Here is a 22,552-nt window from a genome sequence, read left to right as displayed (position 1 = left end):
TAAAACAATACTGTTTTTTGTGAAGTGGATAACATTTTCAAAAAATGTATTTTAAAATCAAACAAAATAATTATATCCCATAAAAGAAACTATTATAGAAGCATAAAAAAATTGTTGCCTGATACCATTTTTAGCAATTACAATATAGTTTACAAAAAAGAGAAAAATTTCAGAAAGAAATTATATCTGTCATTAATCAGTAATTGAAATATTGCTCCCCTATTAATTCTATCATCAGATCATCTTAGCAAAAATTGAGCTATGCACATTGGCAGGATTTCTGTATATCTCTTTGGCATCAGTAAGGACACAATCAAGATGAATCTTACAACCAATGCTTTCAATCAGATTGCAGTGTTAACATAGTTTACATTGTTTTACATGTGTGGATTTTATCATACTTTCGTATCGTCCTCTCCTCAGCTGAGTTATATGCAATGTTGATGCTACATATGTTGCATTACCATTTAAGAATATTTTCAAAAAACTTTTACTATGATTTGGTATTATAACAAATTATTTTGTAAACAGAAAGTCAAGGAAAAAAAGAAACCATGCATACAATCAGTAACTCCTTTAAATGTAAATGGACTAAATGTTCCTAGTAAAGGACATAGGGTGACTGAATGGATAAAAACCAAGACCTATATATATGCTGCCTACAAGAGACTCACCTCAGACCTGAGGACACATACACACTGAAAATCAAAAGATCAAAGGAAGAAAAACATATCTTGCAAATGGGAATGAAGGGGAAAAAATCAGGTAGCAATACTTAGATAAAATAGACTTTAAAACAAAGTCTGTAGAGTGGCACCTGGCGACTCAGTCAGTTGAGTGTCCACCTCTTGATTTCAGCTCAGGTCATGATCCCAGGGTTATGGGATTGAGCCCCTCATCAGGTTCTGCGCTAAGCATGGAGTCTGCTTCAGATTTTCTCTCTCTCTCAGATAGATAGACAGACAGACAGATGATAGATAGGTAGATAGAGATGGAGATAGAGATAGAAATATATCCCCTTCTGCCCCTCTCCCCTGCTCACAGGTACACTCTCTCTCTAAAACAAACAAAACCCCAAGTCAGTATCAGGAAACAAGGGCACTGATAATGATAAAGGATCAATCCACAAAGAGGATATAATAATAGTAAATATGTATGCACCACACATAGAAGCACTTAAATACCTAAAGCAAATACTCTAGTCATAAAGGGAGAAATGGACAGTAATACCATCATCCACTTACATCAATGGATAGATCATTCAGACAGAAAACCAATAAGAAAACAGTGGCTTTGAGCAACATATCAGACAAGATGGACCTAACAGATATATACAGAATCCAAAACAGCAGAACACATTATTTCCAAGGTCACATACAATATTCTTCAGAAATGTTTCCCATGTTAGGCCACAAAACAAGTCTTAATTAATAAGAGCAAAATCATATCAAATCATATCAAGATTTTTTTCTGACTTTAGTATGAAACTGGAAATCAATTACAAGAAAAATTCTGAAAAGGAACACAAAAACAAAAGGGAAACCATATGGTATTTAGCAATGAAAAAAATCAACCAAAAAAATCAAAGAGGAAATAAGAAAAATACATGGAAACAAATGAAAATGAGAACAAAGTGGTTCAAAATCTTTGGAATACAGCAAAAGCAGTTCTAAGAGGTAATTTTATAGTGATATATGCCTACCTCAAGAAACAAGAAAAATCTCAAACAACCTAAATTTACACCCAAAGGAGCTAGAAAAGAAGAACAAACAAAGCCCAAGGCTAGTAGAAAGAAAGAAATAATAAAGGTTAGTGCAGAAATAAATGAAACTGAGACTACAAATACAATAGAAAAGATTAATGAAGCCAGGAGCTGGTTCTCAGGAAAGATAAAATTGATAACCTTTAGCCAGATTTCTCAAGGAAAAAAGGGAGAGGATTCAAAATATAAAGCATTATAACAGAATATTATGAAAAATTATATGCCAACAAATTGGACAACCTAGAAGGAATAAATTCATAGAAATGCACAATCTTCTAAAACTAAATTAGGAAGAAATAGATCACTTGAACAGACCAATTACTAATTTATGAAATTAAAGCACTAAGCAAAAAATTACTGACAAACAAAAGTCCAAGACCAGATGCCTTCACAGGTGAATTCTACTAAACATTTAAGGAAGAGTTAATGCGTATTCTTCTCAAACTATTCCAAAAAATATTTTCCAAAATGAGGATGAAAAACTTACAATTTCATTGTATGAGGCCAGAATTACCCTGATACCAGAACCAAAGACACAGAGAAACTACAAAAAGTAAATTACAGGCCAGTATTTCTAATGAACACGGACAAAAAAAATCCTCAGCAAAGTATTAGCAAACCAAATTTAACAATGTATTAAAAAATCACTTATGATCAAGTGGGATTTATTCTAGGTATGCAGTGGTGGTTCAATATTCTCAAGTCAATGAGATACATCATAATAATACGAAGAATGATAAAACCCTATGATCATTGCATTAGATGAAGAAAAAGCATTTTATAAAGTACAACATCTATTCATGACAACTCTCAACAAGTTTAGAGGGGCCATACCTTAACATAATAACAGCCATATATGCAAAACCCACAACTAACATCAAACTCAATGTTGAAAAACTGAAAGCTTTTCCCCTAAGTTCAAGAACAATACAAGGATGTCCACTTTCACTGTTTTTATTCAACATAGTACTGGAATTCCTCACTGCAGCAATCAGACAAGAAAAAGAAATTAAAGGCATCCAAATTGGTAAAGAAGCAGTAAAACCATTTCTATTTGCAGAAAACATGATACTATATATAGAAAACCCTAAAGACTCCACCAAAAACCTAAAAAACTGATAAGTGAATTCAGTAAAGTTGCAGGATACAAAATTAATATACAGATATCTGTTGCAATTCTATACACTAATAACAAAGTAGCGGAAATAAATTAAGAAAACAACTCATTTCCAATTACACCAAAAATAACAAATACTTAGGAATAAACTTAACCAATGGGGGGGGGGAACTATACTCTGAAAACTAGAGGACATTAATGAAAGAAAGTGAAGACAACACAAACAAATGGAAAGGCATACCATGCCTTCAATTCCATACTCCCTTCAGAAACAAAATGCTTTATGAAATGTAAAAAGAGAATATCATCATATCTAACAAAGCTATATCATTGAGATAAATGCAAAAGGACTATCTATTAAACCTAAGAAAATGAACTGAAGACAAAAGAAAATACATTAAGAGGCTGGTGTGATGGGTTGATAGGTCACACCAGTTGTAATAAGGAAGTTAACATGGTTTTCATTTGTTTTTAATTAGCATCATGTGTTTTGTTTTAATTTTTTTGTTTTACTTTTCTTAATAGTATATAAAATAATGTGTTTTAAAATCCATCACCTTAAATTCAATAAAATGCAGAGTGTATGGCTCCAGTGAAGAAATTAGAGAAAAAAATTATAGGGAAATAAAACTCACTGTATTGTAATGTTCACATTTGACTGATTAATCATTAAATTTGCCATCCATTAATCTTCTAGGAAGTTTAGGAATAGATAATAAAATAGTTATTTGATAATTAAACATCTAAAAACTAACAATTATGTGAGTATAATTTAATTTAATTCTAGTTTTGAGAAAGATGTGGCTAGGCATATGTACTGAAAATTCTCTTTGGCGGATATGATCCCAAAGAGCTTCAGAAGGAATTAACATCAATTAGCAGCATGTTTAGGAAATTATTTCCATCTGTGCCAGGGTAACAATATACAAATATATATGTGCCAAAGTATATTTTTGTATTTTGATTCAAGAGTATCTTTCCTATGTTTGTCTAAACATGTTCCAAAACATGTAAAATTTTATATTCTAAATGTAGAATTGGAAGAGAATTGAATGAATGTTCGTGTCTTTAAGATCTAATGTTGGCAGCTAATAGCACTTAAAAAATAAGTTCCTCTTGGGGACTTTTCCCTCAAATAAGAAGAGAGGAAAGAAAAGAAAAAGAAAAAAGAAAAAAAAGAAAAGAAAAGAAAAGAAAAGAAAAGAAAAGAAAAGAAAAGAGAAAAGGTTACATCCCTTTCCCAGCGGCTGCCAATGTCCAATAACTAGTTGATGCAAGAGTATAAAGCTCCAAACCACTTGCCTAATTGAGGACAACTATGAATATAAAGAAAATCATCATAATACTACTATAATAGTAGGGGATTTTAAAACCCTACTTATAGGAATGGATAGATTGTTTAAGCAGAAAAATCAACAAGTAAACAATTGCTTTGAGTGATACCTAGACCAGATGGATTTAACAGATATATTCAGAATATTTCATCCTAAAGTGGCAGAATGCACATTCTTCTCATGTGCACATGGAACATTCTCCGGAATTCATCACATACTGGATCACAAATCAGGCATCCACAAGTACAAAAATTTGGGATCATACCATGCATATTTTCATACCACAACACTATGAAATTTGAAGCCAACCACAAGAAAAAATTTGGGAAAACCACAAATATATGGAGGTTAACACCCTACTAAAGAATTAATTGGTTTTTCTGGGAAATTAAAGAGAAATTTTAAAAAAATACATGAAAGCAAATGAAAATGAAAACATGACACTCTAGAACCTTTGGGATTCAGCGAAGGCAGTCTTAAGAAGGAGGTATATAGCAAGTCAAGCTTACCTCAAGAAGCAAGAGAAGTCTCAAATGCACAAAGTAACATTGGAGCTAAAAAAGGAACCAAAAATACAATGATGTAAAGTATAACAACATATACCTAAAACGTGGTGGGGAGAGGAGTAAAGAATGGGCTCAAACTTAAGTGATCATAAACTCATTACAAACAGCTATATGCAGAAGATGTTATATACAAACCTAATGGTAACCACAAATCAAAAACTAATAATAGATATGCAAAAAACAAAGAGAAAGGAATCCAAGTATATCACTAAAGAAGGCCAACTGATGGTGACAGAAGAGAGCAAGAGAAGAAACAAATGAAAACTACAAAAAAAAACAAACCACAAAACAAGTAGCAATATGGCAAGACAAGCATACCTATCAATAATTAATGCTCCAATGAAAAGACACAGGGTGACAGAATGGATTAAAAAAACAAACAAACAAAAAAACCACTTATATGCTGCCCAGAAGAGACAGACCTAAAGACACATGCAGATTGAAAGTGAGGGAATGAAGAAATGTTTAACATGCAAATGCATGTCAAAAGAAAGCAAGGGTAGCAATATTTATTTCACACAAATAGATTTTAAAACAAACATTGTCACAAGAGATAAAGAAGGACACTATATATCCATAAATGGGAAAACACAGTAAAAAGGTATAACAATTGTAAATATTTATGCCCCTAACATGAAAACATCCAAATGCATAAAATAGTAATAACAAACATGAAGAAACTAATTGATACTAATATAATAATAGTAGGAGAATTTAACACCCTACTTACATCAATCAGATCATCCAAACAGAAAACCAATAAGGCAGTGGCTTTGAATGACACAGTGGGTCAGATGGATTTAACAGATATATTCAGAACATTCCATAAAAAAAATAGCACAATAAACATACTTGTCAAGCACTCATGGGACATTCTCCAGAATAGATCACATAGTAGGCCATGAAGCAAGTCTCAACAGATTCAAGATTCAAAAGATTAAAGTCACACCATGTTTTTTATTTGTTTGTTTGTTTTTTTACCACAAGGCTATATAAAACTTGATATCAACCACAAGAAACTAATTTGGAAAGAGCACAAACACATAGATAATAACTAACATGCTACTAAACAATGAGTCTGTCAACCAAGAAATCAAAGGGGAAATTAAAAGACAATACATGGAGACAAATGAAAATGAAAACACAATGCTCCAAAATGTTTGGGATACAACAAAATTTGTTCTAAAAAGAGTTTATAGTGATACAAGGCTACCTCAAGAAGCATGAAATACCTCAAATAAATGAATTAACCTTACACCTGAATAAGCTACAAAACAACAAGAAACCCCTAAACTAGCAGAAGGGAGGAAACAAAGATTAGAGAAGAAATAAATGATATAGAAACTAAACAAAAAACGAAAGAAAGAAAGAGAGAGAAAACAAGAAAGAAAGAAAGAAAGAAAGAAAGAAAGAAAGAAAGAAAGAAAGAAAGAAAGAAAGAAAACAACCCAATAGAACAAACTGATTAAGCCAGGAGATGTTTCTTTGAAAAGAATAAAACTGATAAACTTCTAGCCAGACTCATTAAAAATAGAGAACACTCAAACAAAATCAGAAATGCAAGAGCAGAAATAACAACCAATAGCACAGAGATACAAAGGATTATAAAAGAATATTATTAAATTATATACTAACAAATTGGACAACCTAGAAGAAGTGGATAAATTCTTAGAAACATTCAACATACCAAAACTGAAGCAGTAAGAAATAGAAACTTTGAGCAGACTGATTACCAGCAATGAAATTGAATCAGTAATCAAAAAACTTCCAACAAGCAAAAATCCAGGAGCAGGTATCTTCACAGGCCAATTCTTCCAAATATTTAAAGAAGAGTTGACACCTAGTCTTCTCATTTTTTTTTCCCAAAAAGCAGAAGAGAGAGCAAAATATCTGAATTCATTACATGAAGCCAGCATTACACTGATACCAAAACCAGATAAAGACCACACAAAAAACAGAGAACTACAGGCAAATATTTCTCATGGACATAAATGCAAAAATACTCAACAAAATATTTTCAAACTGAATCCAACAATATATTTAAAAAAATCATTCACCATGATCAAGTGGAATTTTTTATTGGGATATAGAGTGGTTCCATATTTGCAAATCCATCAATGTATACATCACATCAATGAAAAAAATGAAAAAAAAATGAAAAAAATATGATCATTTCAGTAGATGGAGAAAAAGCATTTGACAAAGTACAACATCCATTCATGGTAAAAACCCTCACCAAAGTAGGTTTACAGGAACATATCTCAACATAATAAAGGCCATGTATGAAAAACCCACAGCTAACATTAAACTCAATGGGGACAAACTGAGAACTTTTCTTCTGAGATCATGAACAAGACAAGAATGTTCACTCTCACTACTTTTATGCAACATAGTACTAGAAGTCCTAGATTTAGCAATCAGACAACAAAAAGAAATAAAAGGTGTCCAAATTGGTAAGAGAGAGGTAAAACTTTCACTATTTGCTGATCATATGATACTCTATATACAAAACCTGAGAAGATTACACCAAAAACAACTAGAACTGATAAGTGAATTCACTGAGTTCACATGACACAAGATCATTGTACAGAAATCTGTTGCATTTCTATACAGTAATAATGAAGCAGCAGAAAGAGAAATTAAGAAAACAATCCCATTTACAATTGCAGCAAAAAAAATAATAAAATACATAGAAATAAACTTAACCAAGGAGGTGAAATGCCTATACTCTGAGAGGTATAAAACATCAATGAAAGAAATTGAGGATGGCACAAATGGAAAGATATTCTGTGCTTACAGACTGGAAGAACAAGTATTGTTAAAATGTCTGATAATATATACTACCCAAAGCAATCCATAGATTTAATGCAATCCCTATGAAAACACCAATAGTATTTTTCACAGAAGTAGAACAAACCACTCTAAAATTTGAATGAACCACAAAAGAACCAAATAGCCAAAGCAATTTTGAAAAAGAAAAACAAAACTGGAGGTATCACAATTCTAGATGTCAAGTTATACTACATAGCTGTAGTAATCAAAACAGTATGGTACTGCCACAACACACTTAGATCAATGGAACAGAATTGAAAGCCCTGAAATTCACAGATCATTGTATGGTCAATTAATCTTCAACATGGGAAGTAAGCATATGCAGTGTGTAAAAGGCACTCTTCAACAAATGGTGGTGTGAAAACCAGACAGCTACATGCAAAGGAATGAAACTGGACCACTATCTAATGCCATACACAAAAATAAGCTCAAAATGGATTGAAGACCTAAATGTGAGACCTGAAACCATAAAAATCCTAAAAGGGATTAGACGCAATAATTCCTCTGGATATCTATTGTAACAGCTTCTTTCTGGATAGGTCTTCTGAGGCAAAGGAAACAAAAGCAAAAATAAACTATAGGGACTACATAAAATTAAAAAGATTCTGCACAGCAGAAGGAAACAACAAACAAAACTAAAAAGCAACCTAGTGAATAGGATAGATCCAACAAAGGATTAGTATCCAAAATATATAAAGAACTTCTACAAGTCTTCTACAACACCCCTAAAATTAAATAATCCCCCCAAAATAATCCAAATAAAAAAAAATCCAAAAAATAAAAAAATCCAGAAGACATGACAGACATTTCTCTAAAGAAGACATACAAATGGCCAACAAACACATGAAAAGATGCTCAACATTTCTCAACATCAGGGAAATGCAAATCAAAACTATAAGATATCACCTTATACTTGTCAGCATAACTAAAATTGAAAACACAAGAAACAACAGGTGTTGGCAAGGATGTGAAGAAAAAGGAACCATCTTGCACTGTTTTTGGGAATGCAGACTGGTACAGCCACTTTGGAAGACAGTATGGAGGGTCCTCAAAAATTAAAAAAAAAAAAAAAAAAAAAGAACTACCCTATGATCCAGTAATTGCACTATTGGGTATTTACTGAAAACACTAATTTAAAGAGATAAATGCACTCCTATGTTTATTGCATTATTTATAATAACCTAATTATGGAAGCAACCCAAGTATCAATCCATAGATAAATAGATAAAGAAGATGTGGTATAGATCTAGAGTACTATCCAGTCGTTAAAGGGAATGAAATCCTGCCATTTACAACAGCATAGATGGATCTAGAGAGTTTAATGCTAAGCACAATAAGCTAATCAGAGGAAGAAAAATTCCATATGATTTCATTTATATGTGGATTTTAAGAAAGAAAGCAAAGGAAAAAAGAAAGAAAAAGAAAAAAAATGCAGACTTTTAGCTATAGGGTACTAACAGTGGGTTACCTAAGGGGAGATATGTGGGGAGATGGGTGAAATAGGTGAAGCGGATTAAGAGTATACATATCTTGGTTAGCACTAATATATGGAACGTTGAATTATTGTATTTTTTAATGTTTATTTTTGAGAGAATGAGAGAGAGAGTGCATACACGCACAAGTGGGGGGAAGGTAGGGTGAAGTAGAGACAGAATCCCAAGCAGGCTCTTGGTCGCAGGACTCAAACTCAGGAGCCACAAGATCATGACCTGAGCTAAGATCAAGAGGTGGACACTTAACTGCACCACTGAGGCACCGCTGAATCATTGTATTGTACATCAGCAACTAATATAACCTTGTATAATAACTATACTGAAATTAAAGAAAAATATAAAGGTAAGAAAGTTAAAATCACAAACCTTCAGGTTTACTACAAACCTGAAGAAGTATTTTTTAAATGTTTATTTTTGAGAGAGAGAGAGAGAGAGAGAGCGAGCGAGCACGAGTGGGGGAGGGGCAGAGAGAGAGGGAGACACAGAATCTGAAGCAGACTCCAGGCTCTGAGTTGTCAGCACAGAGCCTGACACGGGGCACAAACTCACCAACTGTGAGATCGTGACCTGAGCTGAAGTCAGACGCTTAACCAACTGAGCAACCCAGGCGCCCCTGAAGACAGTATTTAAAAAGAAAGAAAGAGAAAAGGAATGTTTAGCAAAATATCTCAATTTGAAATCACGGAGTATAAGGACAGCCTGAAGATATCCCCTAACATGCTCTAGTTTTATGGACAATTGGGGAGATTCATCTCATTAATGATAATCTTCAAGCATGAGTTTAAGTTACAGTATTGTTCTGTATGTATTTTAGCAAATTTTATTAAGTTGTGATACATTTTAGAAATATGTGGGAATACTGGGAGGCCAGTAACTGGTGTTAAATCAAGCAGACTGTCTATCCCACACTATCTGCAGGGATACAAACTCACTGTACTTCCATTTTCCACTCAATATACATCCATACCTTGTTTCATTGCACTTCACATTTTTTACAAATTGAAGCTTTGTGCTGCACGAGCCATTCCATGAGTACCATTCTTCCAACATCATTTGCTCACTTTCTGTCTCTGTGTCACATTTTTGTAATCTTGCAATATTTTAAAATAGTCATTGTTTTTATATTTGTCCTCGTCCTCTATGATTAGTGTTGTATTTTTAGGATGCCACAAACTGCACTTATATAAGATGGGAAATGATAAATATTGTGTGTGTTCTGACTGTTTTGCCAACCAGCCACTCCCTCAACTCTCTCCCCCTGTCCTTGAGCCTCCCTATTCCCTGGGACACAACAGTATTGAAATTATGACAATTAGTAACACTACAGTGGCCTCCAAATGGCCAAGGTAAAGAAAGAGTTGCACATCTCTCAACTTATATCAAAATCTAGAAATGACTAAGCTTAGTGAAGAGGACACATGGAAAGCCAAGAGAGCCTGACTGCACAGTCTCTTGCCAAACAGCTGAATTGTGACTGTAAAGGAAAACTTCTTGAAGGAAATTAAATGCACCTGGGTGGCTCAGTCGGTTTAGTGCCCAACTCTTGATTTCTGCTCAGGTCATGATCCTGAGGTCTGTGTCCAGCTGGTCCTGAACGTGGAGCCTGCTTAAAATTCTCTCTCTCCCTCTGCCCCTCTTCCCCCACTCTGCATGCTCTAAAATAAATAATAATAATAATAAATAAAAGTGCTACACAAGTAACCACATGAATGATTAAAAAAAAGTGAAATAAACTTATTGCTTATATGGAGAAAGCTTTAGTGGTCTGAGATGAAGATCAAGCCAGCTACAACATTCCCTTAAGCCACAGCCTAATCCCCAGCAAGGCCCCGACTTTCTTCAATTCTGTGAAGGCTGAGAGGTAAGGAAGCTGAAGAAGAAAAGTATGAAATTACAAGAGTCTGGTTATTGAGGTTTAAGAAAAGAAACCATTTCTATAATATCGAAGTGCAAGGTGAGGCAGCAAGTGCTGACTTAGAAGTTCTAGCAAGTTATCTAGAAGATCTAGCTCAGATAATGAGTGAAGGTAGCTATACCAAACAACAGACTTTCAATGTAGTCAAACAGTCTTCTATTGAAAGAAGATGCCATCTAGGATTTTCAGTGCTAGCGAGGAGAAGTCGATCCCTGGCTTCAAACCTTCAAAGGACAGGCTGACTCTCTTGTTAGGGGCTAATGCAGCTGGTGACTTCAAGTTGAAACCAGTGCTCTGTTACCATTCTGAAAATCCTAGGAACTTTAAAACTTATATGAAATATAGTCTGCCTGTGCTCTATAAGTGGAACAACAAAGCTTGGATGACAGTACATCTGTCTACAGCATGACTTAGTGAATATTTTAAGCCCACTGTTGAGACCTAGAGTCAGAAAAAAAAAATTCCTTTTGAAATAACCATTGACAATGCAACTGGTCATTCAAGAGCTCTGTTGGAGATATGCAACAACGGGATTGATGTTTTTATACCTGCTAACACAACATCCATTTTGCAGCCCATGGATCAAGGAGTCATTTCAACTTTCAAGTCTCATTATTTAAGAAATACATCTTGTAAAGCTATAGCTGCTGCTATAAATAGTGATTCCTCTGATGGATCTTGGCATATCCATTGAAAACCTTATGGAAAGTATTCACCATTCCAAAAGTCTTTAAGAATATTCATGGTTCATGGGAAGAGGTAAAAAGTCAACATTAACAGGAGTTTTCAAGAAGTTGATTCCAACCCTCATGGATGACTGAGGGCTTCAAGACTTGAGTGAAGGAAGTAAGTGCAGATGTGGTGGAAATAGCAAGAGAGCTAGAATCAGAATTGGAGACTGAATGTGACTGAATTGCTGAAATCGCATGATAAAACTTTAATGTATGAAGAGTTGCTTCTTATGGATGAGCAAAGAAAGCAGTTTCTTGAGATAGAAACTACTTCTGGTGAAGATGCTATGAAACTGTTATAATGACAGCATAGGATATAGAATATTACATAAACTTAGTTGACAAAGCAGCAGCAGGATTTTAGAGAATTGACTCCAATTTTGAAACAAGTTCTGTGAGTAAAATGCTATGAAACAACATGACATGGGATGGAGAAATAATTTGTGAAACGAAGAGTCTATCAGTGCAACAAACTTCATTGTCTTATTTTAAGAAGTGGCTGGTCACTCCAACCTTGAGCAACAACCACCCTAAGTCAACAGCCAGCAATGTCAGAGCAAGACCTTCCACCAGCAAAAAAAAAAAAAAAAAAAAAAAAAAAAAAAAAAAAAAAAAAAAATCCACTCCCTGAAAGCTTAGAAGACGGTTAGAATTTTTTAGCAATAAAATATTTTTAGTGAATATATACACATTGTTTTTTTTAGACAGAATGCTATTACATACTTAATAGACTATTGTGTACCATTATTTTGTATGCACTGGGAACTAAAAAAAATCATTTGACTTGTTTATTGTGATATTAGCTTTATTGCAGTGGTCTGGAATTAAACCTGCAGCATCTCCAAGGTATGCCTGTAATAGGGATAATAAAAGCTACCTCAAAAGACTCTTGTGACAATTAAATATGTAAGAGTACTAGACTAATGCTTGGAATATAATATATACTCACTAAGTATTATCTCAAGCAGATAAACTTTATTCAGCATTTCTTAAATGCTTAATATGTGCCAGAGAATTGAGTTAGGAAGATAGGGTGTATGTAAGAAAAGTGGATGACTTGAGGTTGCATTTTTGCAGCACATCAGCAAGAACTTGATTTAAAGGGACATGAGGAAAAGAGAAAGCAAAGGTAATTTTCAGGTGTTGGCTTGATAGTGCCACCATTTATTGAGAATGAGGGCATTTGGGGAAGAATAGGTTTCAGAATCAAGTTTGATTTGGTTTTATGTCCAATATATTTAATTAATCAAAGTGATGACAGCTGGATAAGCAAATTGGGACTCAATACAGAGATCACTTTTGGAGAAATGGTTTTCTAGGGATCAATGAAATGATAAGTATTTAAAATAACACCATCTAGATGGCAAATATGAAGAAATTTTCATTGGCTTCCTCAGCACCTTGTGTACCATCCTGCTGCGTTACTCTACACTCTTCTCTTTCCTCTTTCTACATAATGCAATACATCTATCACTTTTTGCCTCTGAAGCTGTAAACCAGCTCGTCAATTTCTATCTCGGCTTATGTTTCTAAACCAAGCCAGGGCTCTCTTCAAAAGGATTTCTGGTGCCAGCTTATAATCTTTGCTTCCTCTGTACCATGATTCAATGAGCTATGCCTTGTTTCTTTATTTTTTTAAGTTTGTTTATTTTGAGAGAGATAGAGGCATCACACGTGGGGAAGGGGCAGAGACAGAGGGAGAGCAGGCTCTGCGTTGCCAAGGCAGAGCCCCATGCGGGTCTTGAATCCACAAACAGCAAGATCGTGACCTGAGCTGAGACCAAGAGTCAAAAGCTTACTGACTGAGCCACCCAGGAGCCCCCATGCCTTGTTTCTATCATTATAATACAAAGTTCTTGTGAGGAAGAAGATAGTATATACTCATTGGCCAGATTTTTTCTGATTAACAAAGTACAACCAAAAGTCTAAGTTAAACCCCTGCTGAAATTTTTTCTAAGTGTTCTGTTGTTCTCCTTAGGTCTGTGTAGTGACTTCGTTTTTGGTTCCTTAATTTTCTAGGTTACCACCTTGCTGATACAAATCATGATACTGGCAGTTCTAAAACTCTCTTAGGATATACTTAAATATTTTACATTCAACAAAAATGATTAGCCTCATTTAGGAGTGTGTATTACTTAGTAAAGTAATCTGAATCCTCAGATAAAACTATAGAATTCAAATTTAGGAAATTAAACAAATTTCAAAAGGCCTTTTAGTTCAACACTAAAAAGAAATAAGCTATCAAGCCATGAAAAGACATGAGGGAAATTTAGATACATGTTGCTAAATGAAATAAGCCAACCTGAAAAGACTACATACATACTGTATAATTGCAACTATACAGCATAGTGGAAAAGGCAAAGCTATGGAGACAATAAAAAGATCAGTGGTTCCCAGGGTTCAGGGGAGAAGTAAGAGATTATTAGGCAGAGCACATAGGATTTTTAGGCGGTGAAAGTAGTCTGTATGATATTTTAATAGGTAAGTGTCATTATAAATTTGTTCAAACCCATAGAATGTGCAGCTCATAGAGTGAACCCTAAGGTAAACTATGGACTTGTATTAAATATGTGTCACTGTAGTTTTATCATTGGTGAAAAAAAAATGTACCATTCTGGTGACTGATGTTGATAATGGGGGAGATTATGATTGTGTGGAGCAGGGGGTATAAGAGAAATCTCTGTACTTTCAATTTTGTTGTAAAACTAAACTGCTCCAAAAAAAAAAAACTATTTTAAAAAATGTCTTTTATAGTAAATTATCCATTTAACCACAATTTGTAGCAGTACTGCACTGGGAAGTTTAATCTCATGAAATATATATATACACATATATATACATATGTATACATATGTATATATATGTGTACATATATATGTGTGTATATATATATATATATATATATATATGTATTAAGTCTTGTTGAAAATTTAGTTTCGTACACAAATGTGAAAATACCACTCTGTATTCGATGTATGCTATGAATGTATTTTTTAAAGACATCTTTTCCTTTCTGTGTCTTTAGGCTACATATCGAAATCGAATTGTGAGCCAAAGTCTCAGCACAAGGGACAGAAAAGCAATGCATACTCCCACCGAGGACCGTTTTAGATACACAGCAGCTGACCAGACAAGCCCCTACAAAAGTAAGACCTGTCAACTATCAAGTCTATGTTTAAGTAATTTTTTGAAGGACAAGGAACTAGTGGAAGTTATCAAACACTCAAGAGGAACTTATGAAACCCTCACATCAGAGGTCACCCAGAATTTACGGGCCACTGGAGGGCAAAACTCTCTGAAGCCAACAGCTAAGACCGAAGGGCCCTCTGCCTTCTCAGAGAAACCAAAGGACCCAGCTGTTGTGGCCCGACAGCATTCAACATTCACAGGAAGGTTTGGACAACCACCCAGAGGGCCAATCTCTTTACACATGTACAGCAGGAAGAATGTTTTCCTCCATCACAATTTACACACCACGGAGCTGCAAACTCTAGGCCAGCAGGATGGGTAATTAAATCACCCTGTTCCCGTCTCTGGGTAGGGTAAGGATGGTTAGTGTTTCTCGTGCATAGCTCACATTTAAATTGTCACATTCTTACTACTTTTTTATTTTTAGTTATAAACAAAGAATTGTGCACTTTTTTTTTTTTTTTTTTTTAGAATGAAGGTTCAGGCATGTTAATTGAATTAGGTTTAATAGCATTGAAGACATATATATATATATATATATGTGTTTATATATATGTATATATATAAACATATATATATATAAACATATATATATATATACATATATATATAATAAATGGGACCATCTTGTTGGTTTATATAGTCCATAATTTATCTTTATCAGTCACTTATCTGCATTGACGTTTCAGAAGGTAATATCAAATAGCACTCTGTTTACTTAATGGTGTTACTGTGAAAATAGACGTGAGGAATAAATAGGTAAAGGAACTGTAAAGAATTTTAAATTACATAGTTAATAGAAGGAGAAGAAAAGAGGGATTTTAAAGTCTTATATTTGATGTGTATTTATTTCAAGAATGAAGCTTGCTTGCATGTAACCTAGAGACACATTTGTCTCTCTATTACATACATTCAAGCTTATCTTGCCATACTATTAAGGGGGAAATGGCTATTTCTTTTATCCTCTAAATGTTTAGTTCATACTGGTTCACAAAGGATTTCAGACTGAGTAATTGCTATCCAAATAGAGAATGACAGCTCTGATCTTTGAAAAATTTTTGCTTCCCATTTTGCTATAGATGTTGAAATAGTATGATATAACACAGTGAGGTGGTAAAGTTGACTGAATTTTGTCAAATGATGCATAAAGCGTGACATGCTGTACTCTTTGAGTCACTGTCATGGCAGTATCAGTGTATTTTTTAAAATATGAAGGATGGAACATTCTAAGAAAACCATTTTATTTCACTTTCTTTGTATTTTTTTAACATTTTCGCTTATTTTTATGTATGTCCAGTTTTGCCCATTGCATATCAATGACTCTACATGATGAGTTGAGGAACAGAAAGTCAGTTTTTTGGTAGCCCAGTATACACTATTCTGACAATTCAGTCATCTAGATTTAGAAGAAAAAGTAAAATATATGTCAACTTTGGCAATTTGATCTTAGAAATAAATCTCTAACAGAAATATTTAAAAGTCATTTGACGGGAAACACTTTTCTTTAACAAACAAGGCCTGATATGTTTTATACTTAAGTGCACATGAGATAGATCAATAAATCTAAACAATTACTTTATGTTTCATTAATCACAGAGCTGTATGCAGCTATAGAAATAAATAAGTAAATAAATAAATTAAATAAATAGATTTAAAACAGTAAGAATCAGGGCTGCAATTTTCTTGTACAAAGATAAAAGCTAGTAAGTTTATCCACATTAGGCATAGTCCATGCAAATTGACGTTGTCATACGTACTGCATGATCTGTTTCCCTTGCATTCTTTGGAAGATAGAATCCATCAGCATGTACAAATGAAATGAATAAAGGGAAATTAAGATAGCAGTTTTAGCATGGCATCTGACTAATCTGCTTAAATCGAAGCTGTGTATGAAATGCATCTCTTAATACAAAAATGGGTTTGAGCTCAATACTTTGGGGAAAAGCCACTACATTTCCCCCAGCTTTAATGATTAAACTTTGATAATTTTTTACACTTTGATTTGAATTGGTAAGAGTAAAGAGTCTAGTGGAAATGTTATGCTTTTAATTATGATTTTCCAAAGGAAGGTACATGTGCATCAAGTCAAATGTTTGCCAAACGTTTTGTTTCTTTGTGTGTTTGTAATTCTGCCAAGAAAACAATACACACAGAAATTTGCTCGGCTTAATGAGACTGCTATCTAAAACTCCCCCCATACTTCAGATGCTTAATATTCAAGCAGATATACATTCAGGGCTGGGCAATATTTAAGAAATGATAAAAATTATGATTATTAATTGTGGAACTCAGCTTCATTTCTCCTGAATGTTCGTGTGTTGCTAGAGTATTTGAAGTCTGTAAATAAATTAGCACGATAAAATAATCAAGGATTTTTTCCCAGGATATGGAAGAACTATGTATCACAAATAATGTTTTTGATTTGGACTTTTGGAGTTTATAGTTTTGTTTTCTTGAAAGATAGACTTTTGAATTATGCTTTGTAAAAAATAGTCTATTTAAGAAAATCTGTCATTTAATAGACATTTTAAGAGATGTTTTAAACACTAGTATTTTCTTGAAAAATCTTTTTTAAAGCTGAAACATTCAAAAAGAAAACCTGGATTCAACAGTTCAATTTTAAAAGGAGGGGTATTTTTTGGAAATATCATCTTAAAGCTGTTTTGTATCAGTATTTTCAGCATTGTTATAATATTATTTGTAATACTAAGTGTAACTCAGGCCTGGAGAAGGTATAAGCCCACTATGCTAATGTACATCAGTAGCTGTAAAACAGGGGTCCTTTGTAAGTTCCTCTTGTGTATATATAGTAACTCGTAACAATGGCGTGTGGGCATTCTTTCAGCAAACTGATTTCTTTGTACTAAAATCTCTAGTTTTCTAAGGCAGTTCCATGTATAAAAATGATTTATACATTTCTCCAAGGCGGTACATATCCAAAGACATGACACCAGGGGGAAAAAGTGCTTGTTTTTCTGATGGAAGCAGTTGTCTTTTCTTTCCCTTCCTCTTTCTTCTGTGCATGTGTGTGTGTAGCTAAGCCTAAGCAATCCTGTAAAACTTCTGCTGCAAATTGTCTCTTCTGAATTTAGAATGTGTTTCAAAGGACAGTTAAGAAGAGATCTTCCTTGAGGAAAAGCTGTTTCCACCTGAAATAAACTGTTCCCATTTTTGTAATTGTTGAAACATGCAACTCTTTCTATGAACTCAGTGATTTTTTTTGAATAATTTTATATGCTAACAGAGTCATAGCAAAATTGTGGATTATCTCTCCAACTATTTTTGCTTCTTTGGAGCACCGTAGTCTTTGTGCAAATGACACCATAAAACTGTAGCTGCAATGCTAAAGGTATGAATCCACCAGTATCAATATGCTCAGGGTAAGAACCTAGAGCCACACATTATTCAACTTGTTTTTGTCACTTAAGGATTGACTTATAAATAAAATAGCAAGCCTCTAGTCAACATTAAACATTTGTAGACATGTCCATACTACCTAATTTAAAACGCTTACAAATTTTCATGATTATGCTGGGTTTGTAATCTGTATTTTCCAAGGTTTAATCCTAGCCTGTTGTCATTACTTCCTGAGTGTTACTGAATTCGAAAAAATTCATTGAATTCAAGGGAAATTTCACCTTTAAAATTTCTTACTTATGTGTGTTTAATAGAGACACTACCTTCCCCTCCCCCCACCCGAGGTTGATAGTTTTAAATTATCATGTATTGAAGGACTACATCCCCAAGATAAATAACTGCATTCCACTGGTCCTCCCAAGAACTTTCTTACTAACTTACCTGGTGATGGAACAGTAACAGCAATTTATTGAATGGCAAGTAGTATTTCTCCACATTCATCATCACCTTACCCATTATCAAAAATATTAACCCATTACAGTGAGTAACTTGGCATACCGAGTATAATCTTTTAATTATAATCTAATAATCTCAATTTTGTCCCACATTTTCACTTTCAGAATTGTACATTTTGCATATCTAGAGAACTAGGAAGCACTTCAAAGCAGCCCTTACAACTTCATGTGGTTCAAAGTAGAAATAGAAAGAGGAATATCTAAAAGTGCTGTTTGTAATTGCCATCCATGTGATTAAATCACATCCCCCAAGGTGGAGGCTTTTCCCTGGGTGATACATCTGTTTAAATGCAGTACCAATTCATTTATACCAAGAGTTTAATTGCATTCTGGGGGTTGACTCTAGGCATTATCAACAGGTCTTTTATATTTTTGTTTGTTTTCTTGTGTGTTTAGTATAAGAAACAGGTAATCGTTCATTAGGTATTCTTTGGAAATTTATACCTCCTGGAATTTAAACTTTTTTCGTATCTTGTTCATTTTCCATGAGCTAACTTTGTCATGCCAACTCTAGGCTATATCTCCACACATGGCAGGGATCATAGAAAATATAAGCTGTTTGGGGTCTTATACAAAGCTAAATTACAATATGGCAGAAGAGCAAACAGCCAACTATCAACCAACCAAAGAAGCCTGCTCCTCTAACATACATCATCACCAAATTTTTTATTTTTCAAATCTTAAGCTGTGCCAAGTTCTTTCACCAACAGTCAGAACCACAAACATATCGATAATCTGTTTACAATAAATTTGATCTTGCTCAGAACCCAGCTGCAGTTCCGCATAGAATAGGCTGAAAACAAAACTCAAAGATACACCTTCCAGTTGGTTACATATGGAAAAGAAGGCAGGATACCCTATTTTAAGACCTGGAGCATTTCCCACAAAATTGTGACACAACTAAAAATTCCTAATACAGAGTGGGTTTTCTGACCTGAATAAATGATCTAGAATGTGGAATATCATGGTTCTTTCTAGGGAAGTTTCAGTTCAGTCCCTTTAACTTTACCAGTTTAATCTACCAAACATACTTTTTCTTCCTGAACATAAAATTCAAGAAAAGGAGCTTCTACATCTTACCATCCTTTCCAAACATTACCTCATTGTTTTGTAAGCTCAGGTTATATAACAAAAGACTATAGACTGGGTGGCTAAAACAACAGACATTTCCCATAGTTCTGGAAGCTGGCAAGTCTAACATCAAACTGCTAGCAGTTTCAGTTACTGCCGTGCAGACAACTGTGTCATTCCTGCTATGTCCTCCTCTTTTAAGGTCACTAATCCCATCGCATGGCTCCACCATCATCTAAACCTAATTATTTTCCTTCCAATACCATCACATTGCGGTTAAGGTTTCAAAATATGGCTTTTGGGGGTACAAAAAAAAAACCATTCCATAGCATTAATTTTCAGTTTACAACAACCTAGTGAGGTTGCTATTGTTTTACCCATGTCATAGATCAAAAAAGGTAGGTAATTTCCCAAGTACATACAACATGCATGTTTTATTGGATTCCATAACCCTTGATCTTTCCATTTATACTATGCTTACCTCTAGAGCAGACTCCCTCCCCAGGAAGCAGAGTGATTCAAGCAAATAAGCCCTCAATCTCCTTTAGTCTTAAAATTCTATTCATACTGCTAGGGAAGAAAATCTGAGCAACGATCTATTTTAGCAAAAAAAAAAAAAAAGCTACTCATTTGGAAGCATTTTTATAACAGTTATTGATGTTTAAATCAATAAATATAGAATCCTGAGAGGAAAGCACTTACTGTATTTAAAGTTTACCTCCTAGAAAATCTGACATCCTAAATTTCTTTTCTTGAAGGCAATTGGAAAAAATACATAATTTTATGTTGTATATTTTTGAAAATAGAGGGCCAATGAAGTATCTAACATAAGCAAAACATATGATAGATGAAAAATAATGTAGTTTTCAGATTATCTTATTTCTTTCCATAATTTTCTGAGGACATTGATACAGATATCATTGAATTAAATACTTTTGTGTTCTTTATAAACATCTAAATAACGAGATCTTTACAAATTAGTCTGGATATTTCCACATAGGGACAAAAATTACAGCTGATTAAAAGTTTCTTAAATATTTGGAAGGAGTTGAAATAAAATGGGAAATGCAAATTTATTCATCCTGAATTTTTAAATAAAAATACATTTTATAATTAATCATATATACCTAAATTTCTGAATAAAATATAATCTCTCATTAATCATCTCTTCCAAAATCTTGTTTTCAAGAATCCAAAAGAATTTGAATATTAACTAGACCCTATATTTAGAGGGAAAAAATGTATTCTAATGTACATGGGCCTGAGTTTAACAACATAACCATATTTTCTATTCTCTAAAAATTTAGTAAAATAATAAATAGCAAATTACTCTGGAAATTATAATTTTTAGCAATATTGAATGCCATAGTATAATTTCTTTTGTGGCTCTTGATTTCCCAATAAGAGAATGTGATTAATGGAAATTTCACCATTTGACTACTATTCAGAGAAAAAATTGATGCACTTAAGCATGATTAGAAAAATATGCATAATTCCTGTGCAAAATAAAATTTAAAACAACAAGTATGTTGTGTGGTACCTGACTACTTTCATCATAACATTAATTTGTTCTGAATCTGTCTTGGTGATAGATTGGTTTACACATGTGTTCACACTATGCATAAAGCAATATGATTTCTAGATTCTTGAAAGCTGTGTTGACTGGGAAGAGGCAAATCGGCCACTTATTTCATCAGCCAATTGACATGATTTCAATTTACACTTTCTTTGCCACTGAGCTTTTCTTAGTTTCTCATATACAGTAATAATATGCACTATTCCAGGGACCATTGTGATGCTATCATTTCATTTCCATGTCTATGTGGAATCTTTTCATTCTGCTTATATTCCTCTCCATTTTTTACAACTGGCCACAACTCAAAATATGTCTTACTATGTTTTGACTTTATGATTTACAAAACTTTGTTTTGTTTATCAATTCTATGTGTTTTTTAACAAGACAAAAAATTCAAAATCTTCTAAATTCTCTCTCTCTCTCTCTCTCTCTCTCTCTCTCTTTCACTCACACACACACACACACACACACACACACACACACTCACATTTCTAAAATGGCTGGAAGATGGATGATTCAGATCATTTGAAACAGTGCATGAGTATGGATCCATTTGGCATCCATACCAGCCAATAGGAAAGAACATGCATTAAAGATTCTGTGGCGATGCCTTGAAAGCTTACCCTAAGGTTATATATTTAAACTTATCAGGTGTTCTCTGCAGCCTCACCACTTCAGAGTAACTGGTGCTCCTCTGTTTTATGCTTTTATATAATGTGATTTCAAAAAGCTGAAATGAAACAACTAGATATATTTTATCATCTATGTGTAATATGACCTTATGGTTTAAGACTCAATCCATTTTCCTGACCACAGGAAGGGTTTTTCTTTGATTCTGCACTCTATTTTCTATAAAAAATGTCAAGACGCACTATATTGATTATTACTTTTTATTAAATTACTGAAGGCATTAAATTTTAGAAGTTATTTTGAAGACTTTATGAGACCTTATAAACTCTACTTCTACATTCTGTTGGTAATCATTACAAACCTTTTCGTTATGGTTATGATCAATCAGCACTTTCTTGTGGATGAATTATACAGCTATTTCTCTTTAAAACTGCAATTGAAAAATAATCATTTAAACATTTTTA

The 22,552-nt window shown here is 33.7% G+C and overlaps 1 protein-coding gene across 4 annotated transcripts in view; it reads left to right on the top strand.

The window, feature by feature from the left end:
• CCSER1 (coiled-coil serine rich protein 1) overlaps positions 1-21,409 on the top strand; it is a 1,296,004-nt gene extending 1,274,595 nt beyond the window's left edge. For 3 of the 4 annotated variants that reach the window (XM_011281786.4, XM_045056881.1, XM_023252933.2), the window contains one exon: positions 14,776-21,409. In XM_011281786.4, coding sequence (XP_011280088.1) covers positions 14,776-15,261 — 486 coding nt within the window. In that variant the 3' untranslated portion in view covers positions 15,262-21,409. The remainder of the gene's footprint in view (positions 1-14,775) is intronic. The other variant, XM_019829245.2, reaches the window with a different exon arrangement.
• The last annotated feature ends 1,143 nt before the right edge of the window (positions 21,410-22,552 follow it).

This window comes from Felis catus, chromosome B1 (assembly GCF_018350175.1).
Source record: "Felis catus isolate Fca126 chromosome B1, F.catus_Fca126_mat1.0, whole genome shotgun sequence".
NCBI lineage: Eukaryota > Metazoa > Chordata > Mammalia > Carnivora > Felidae > Felis > Felis catus.
This window is presented reverse-complemented; position numbering and strand designations above follow the sequence as displayed.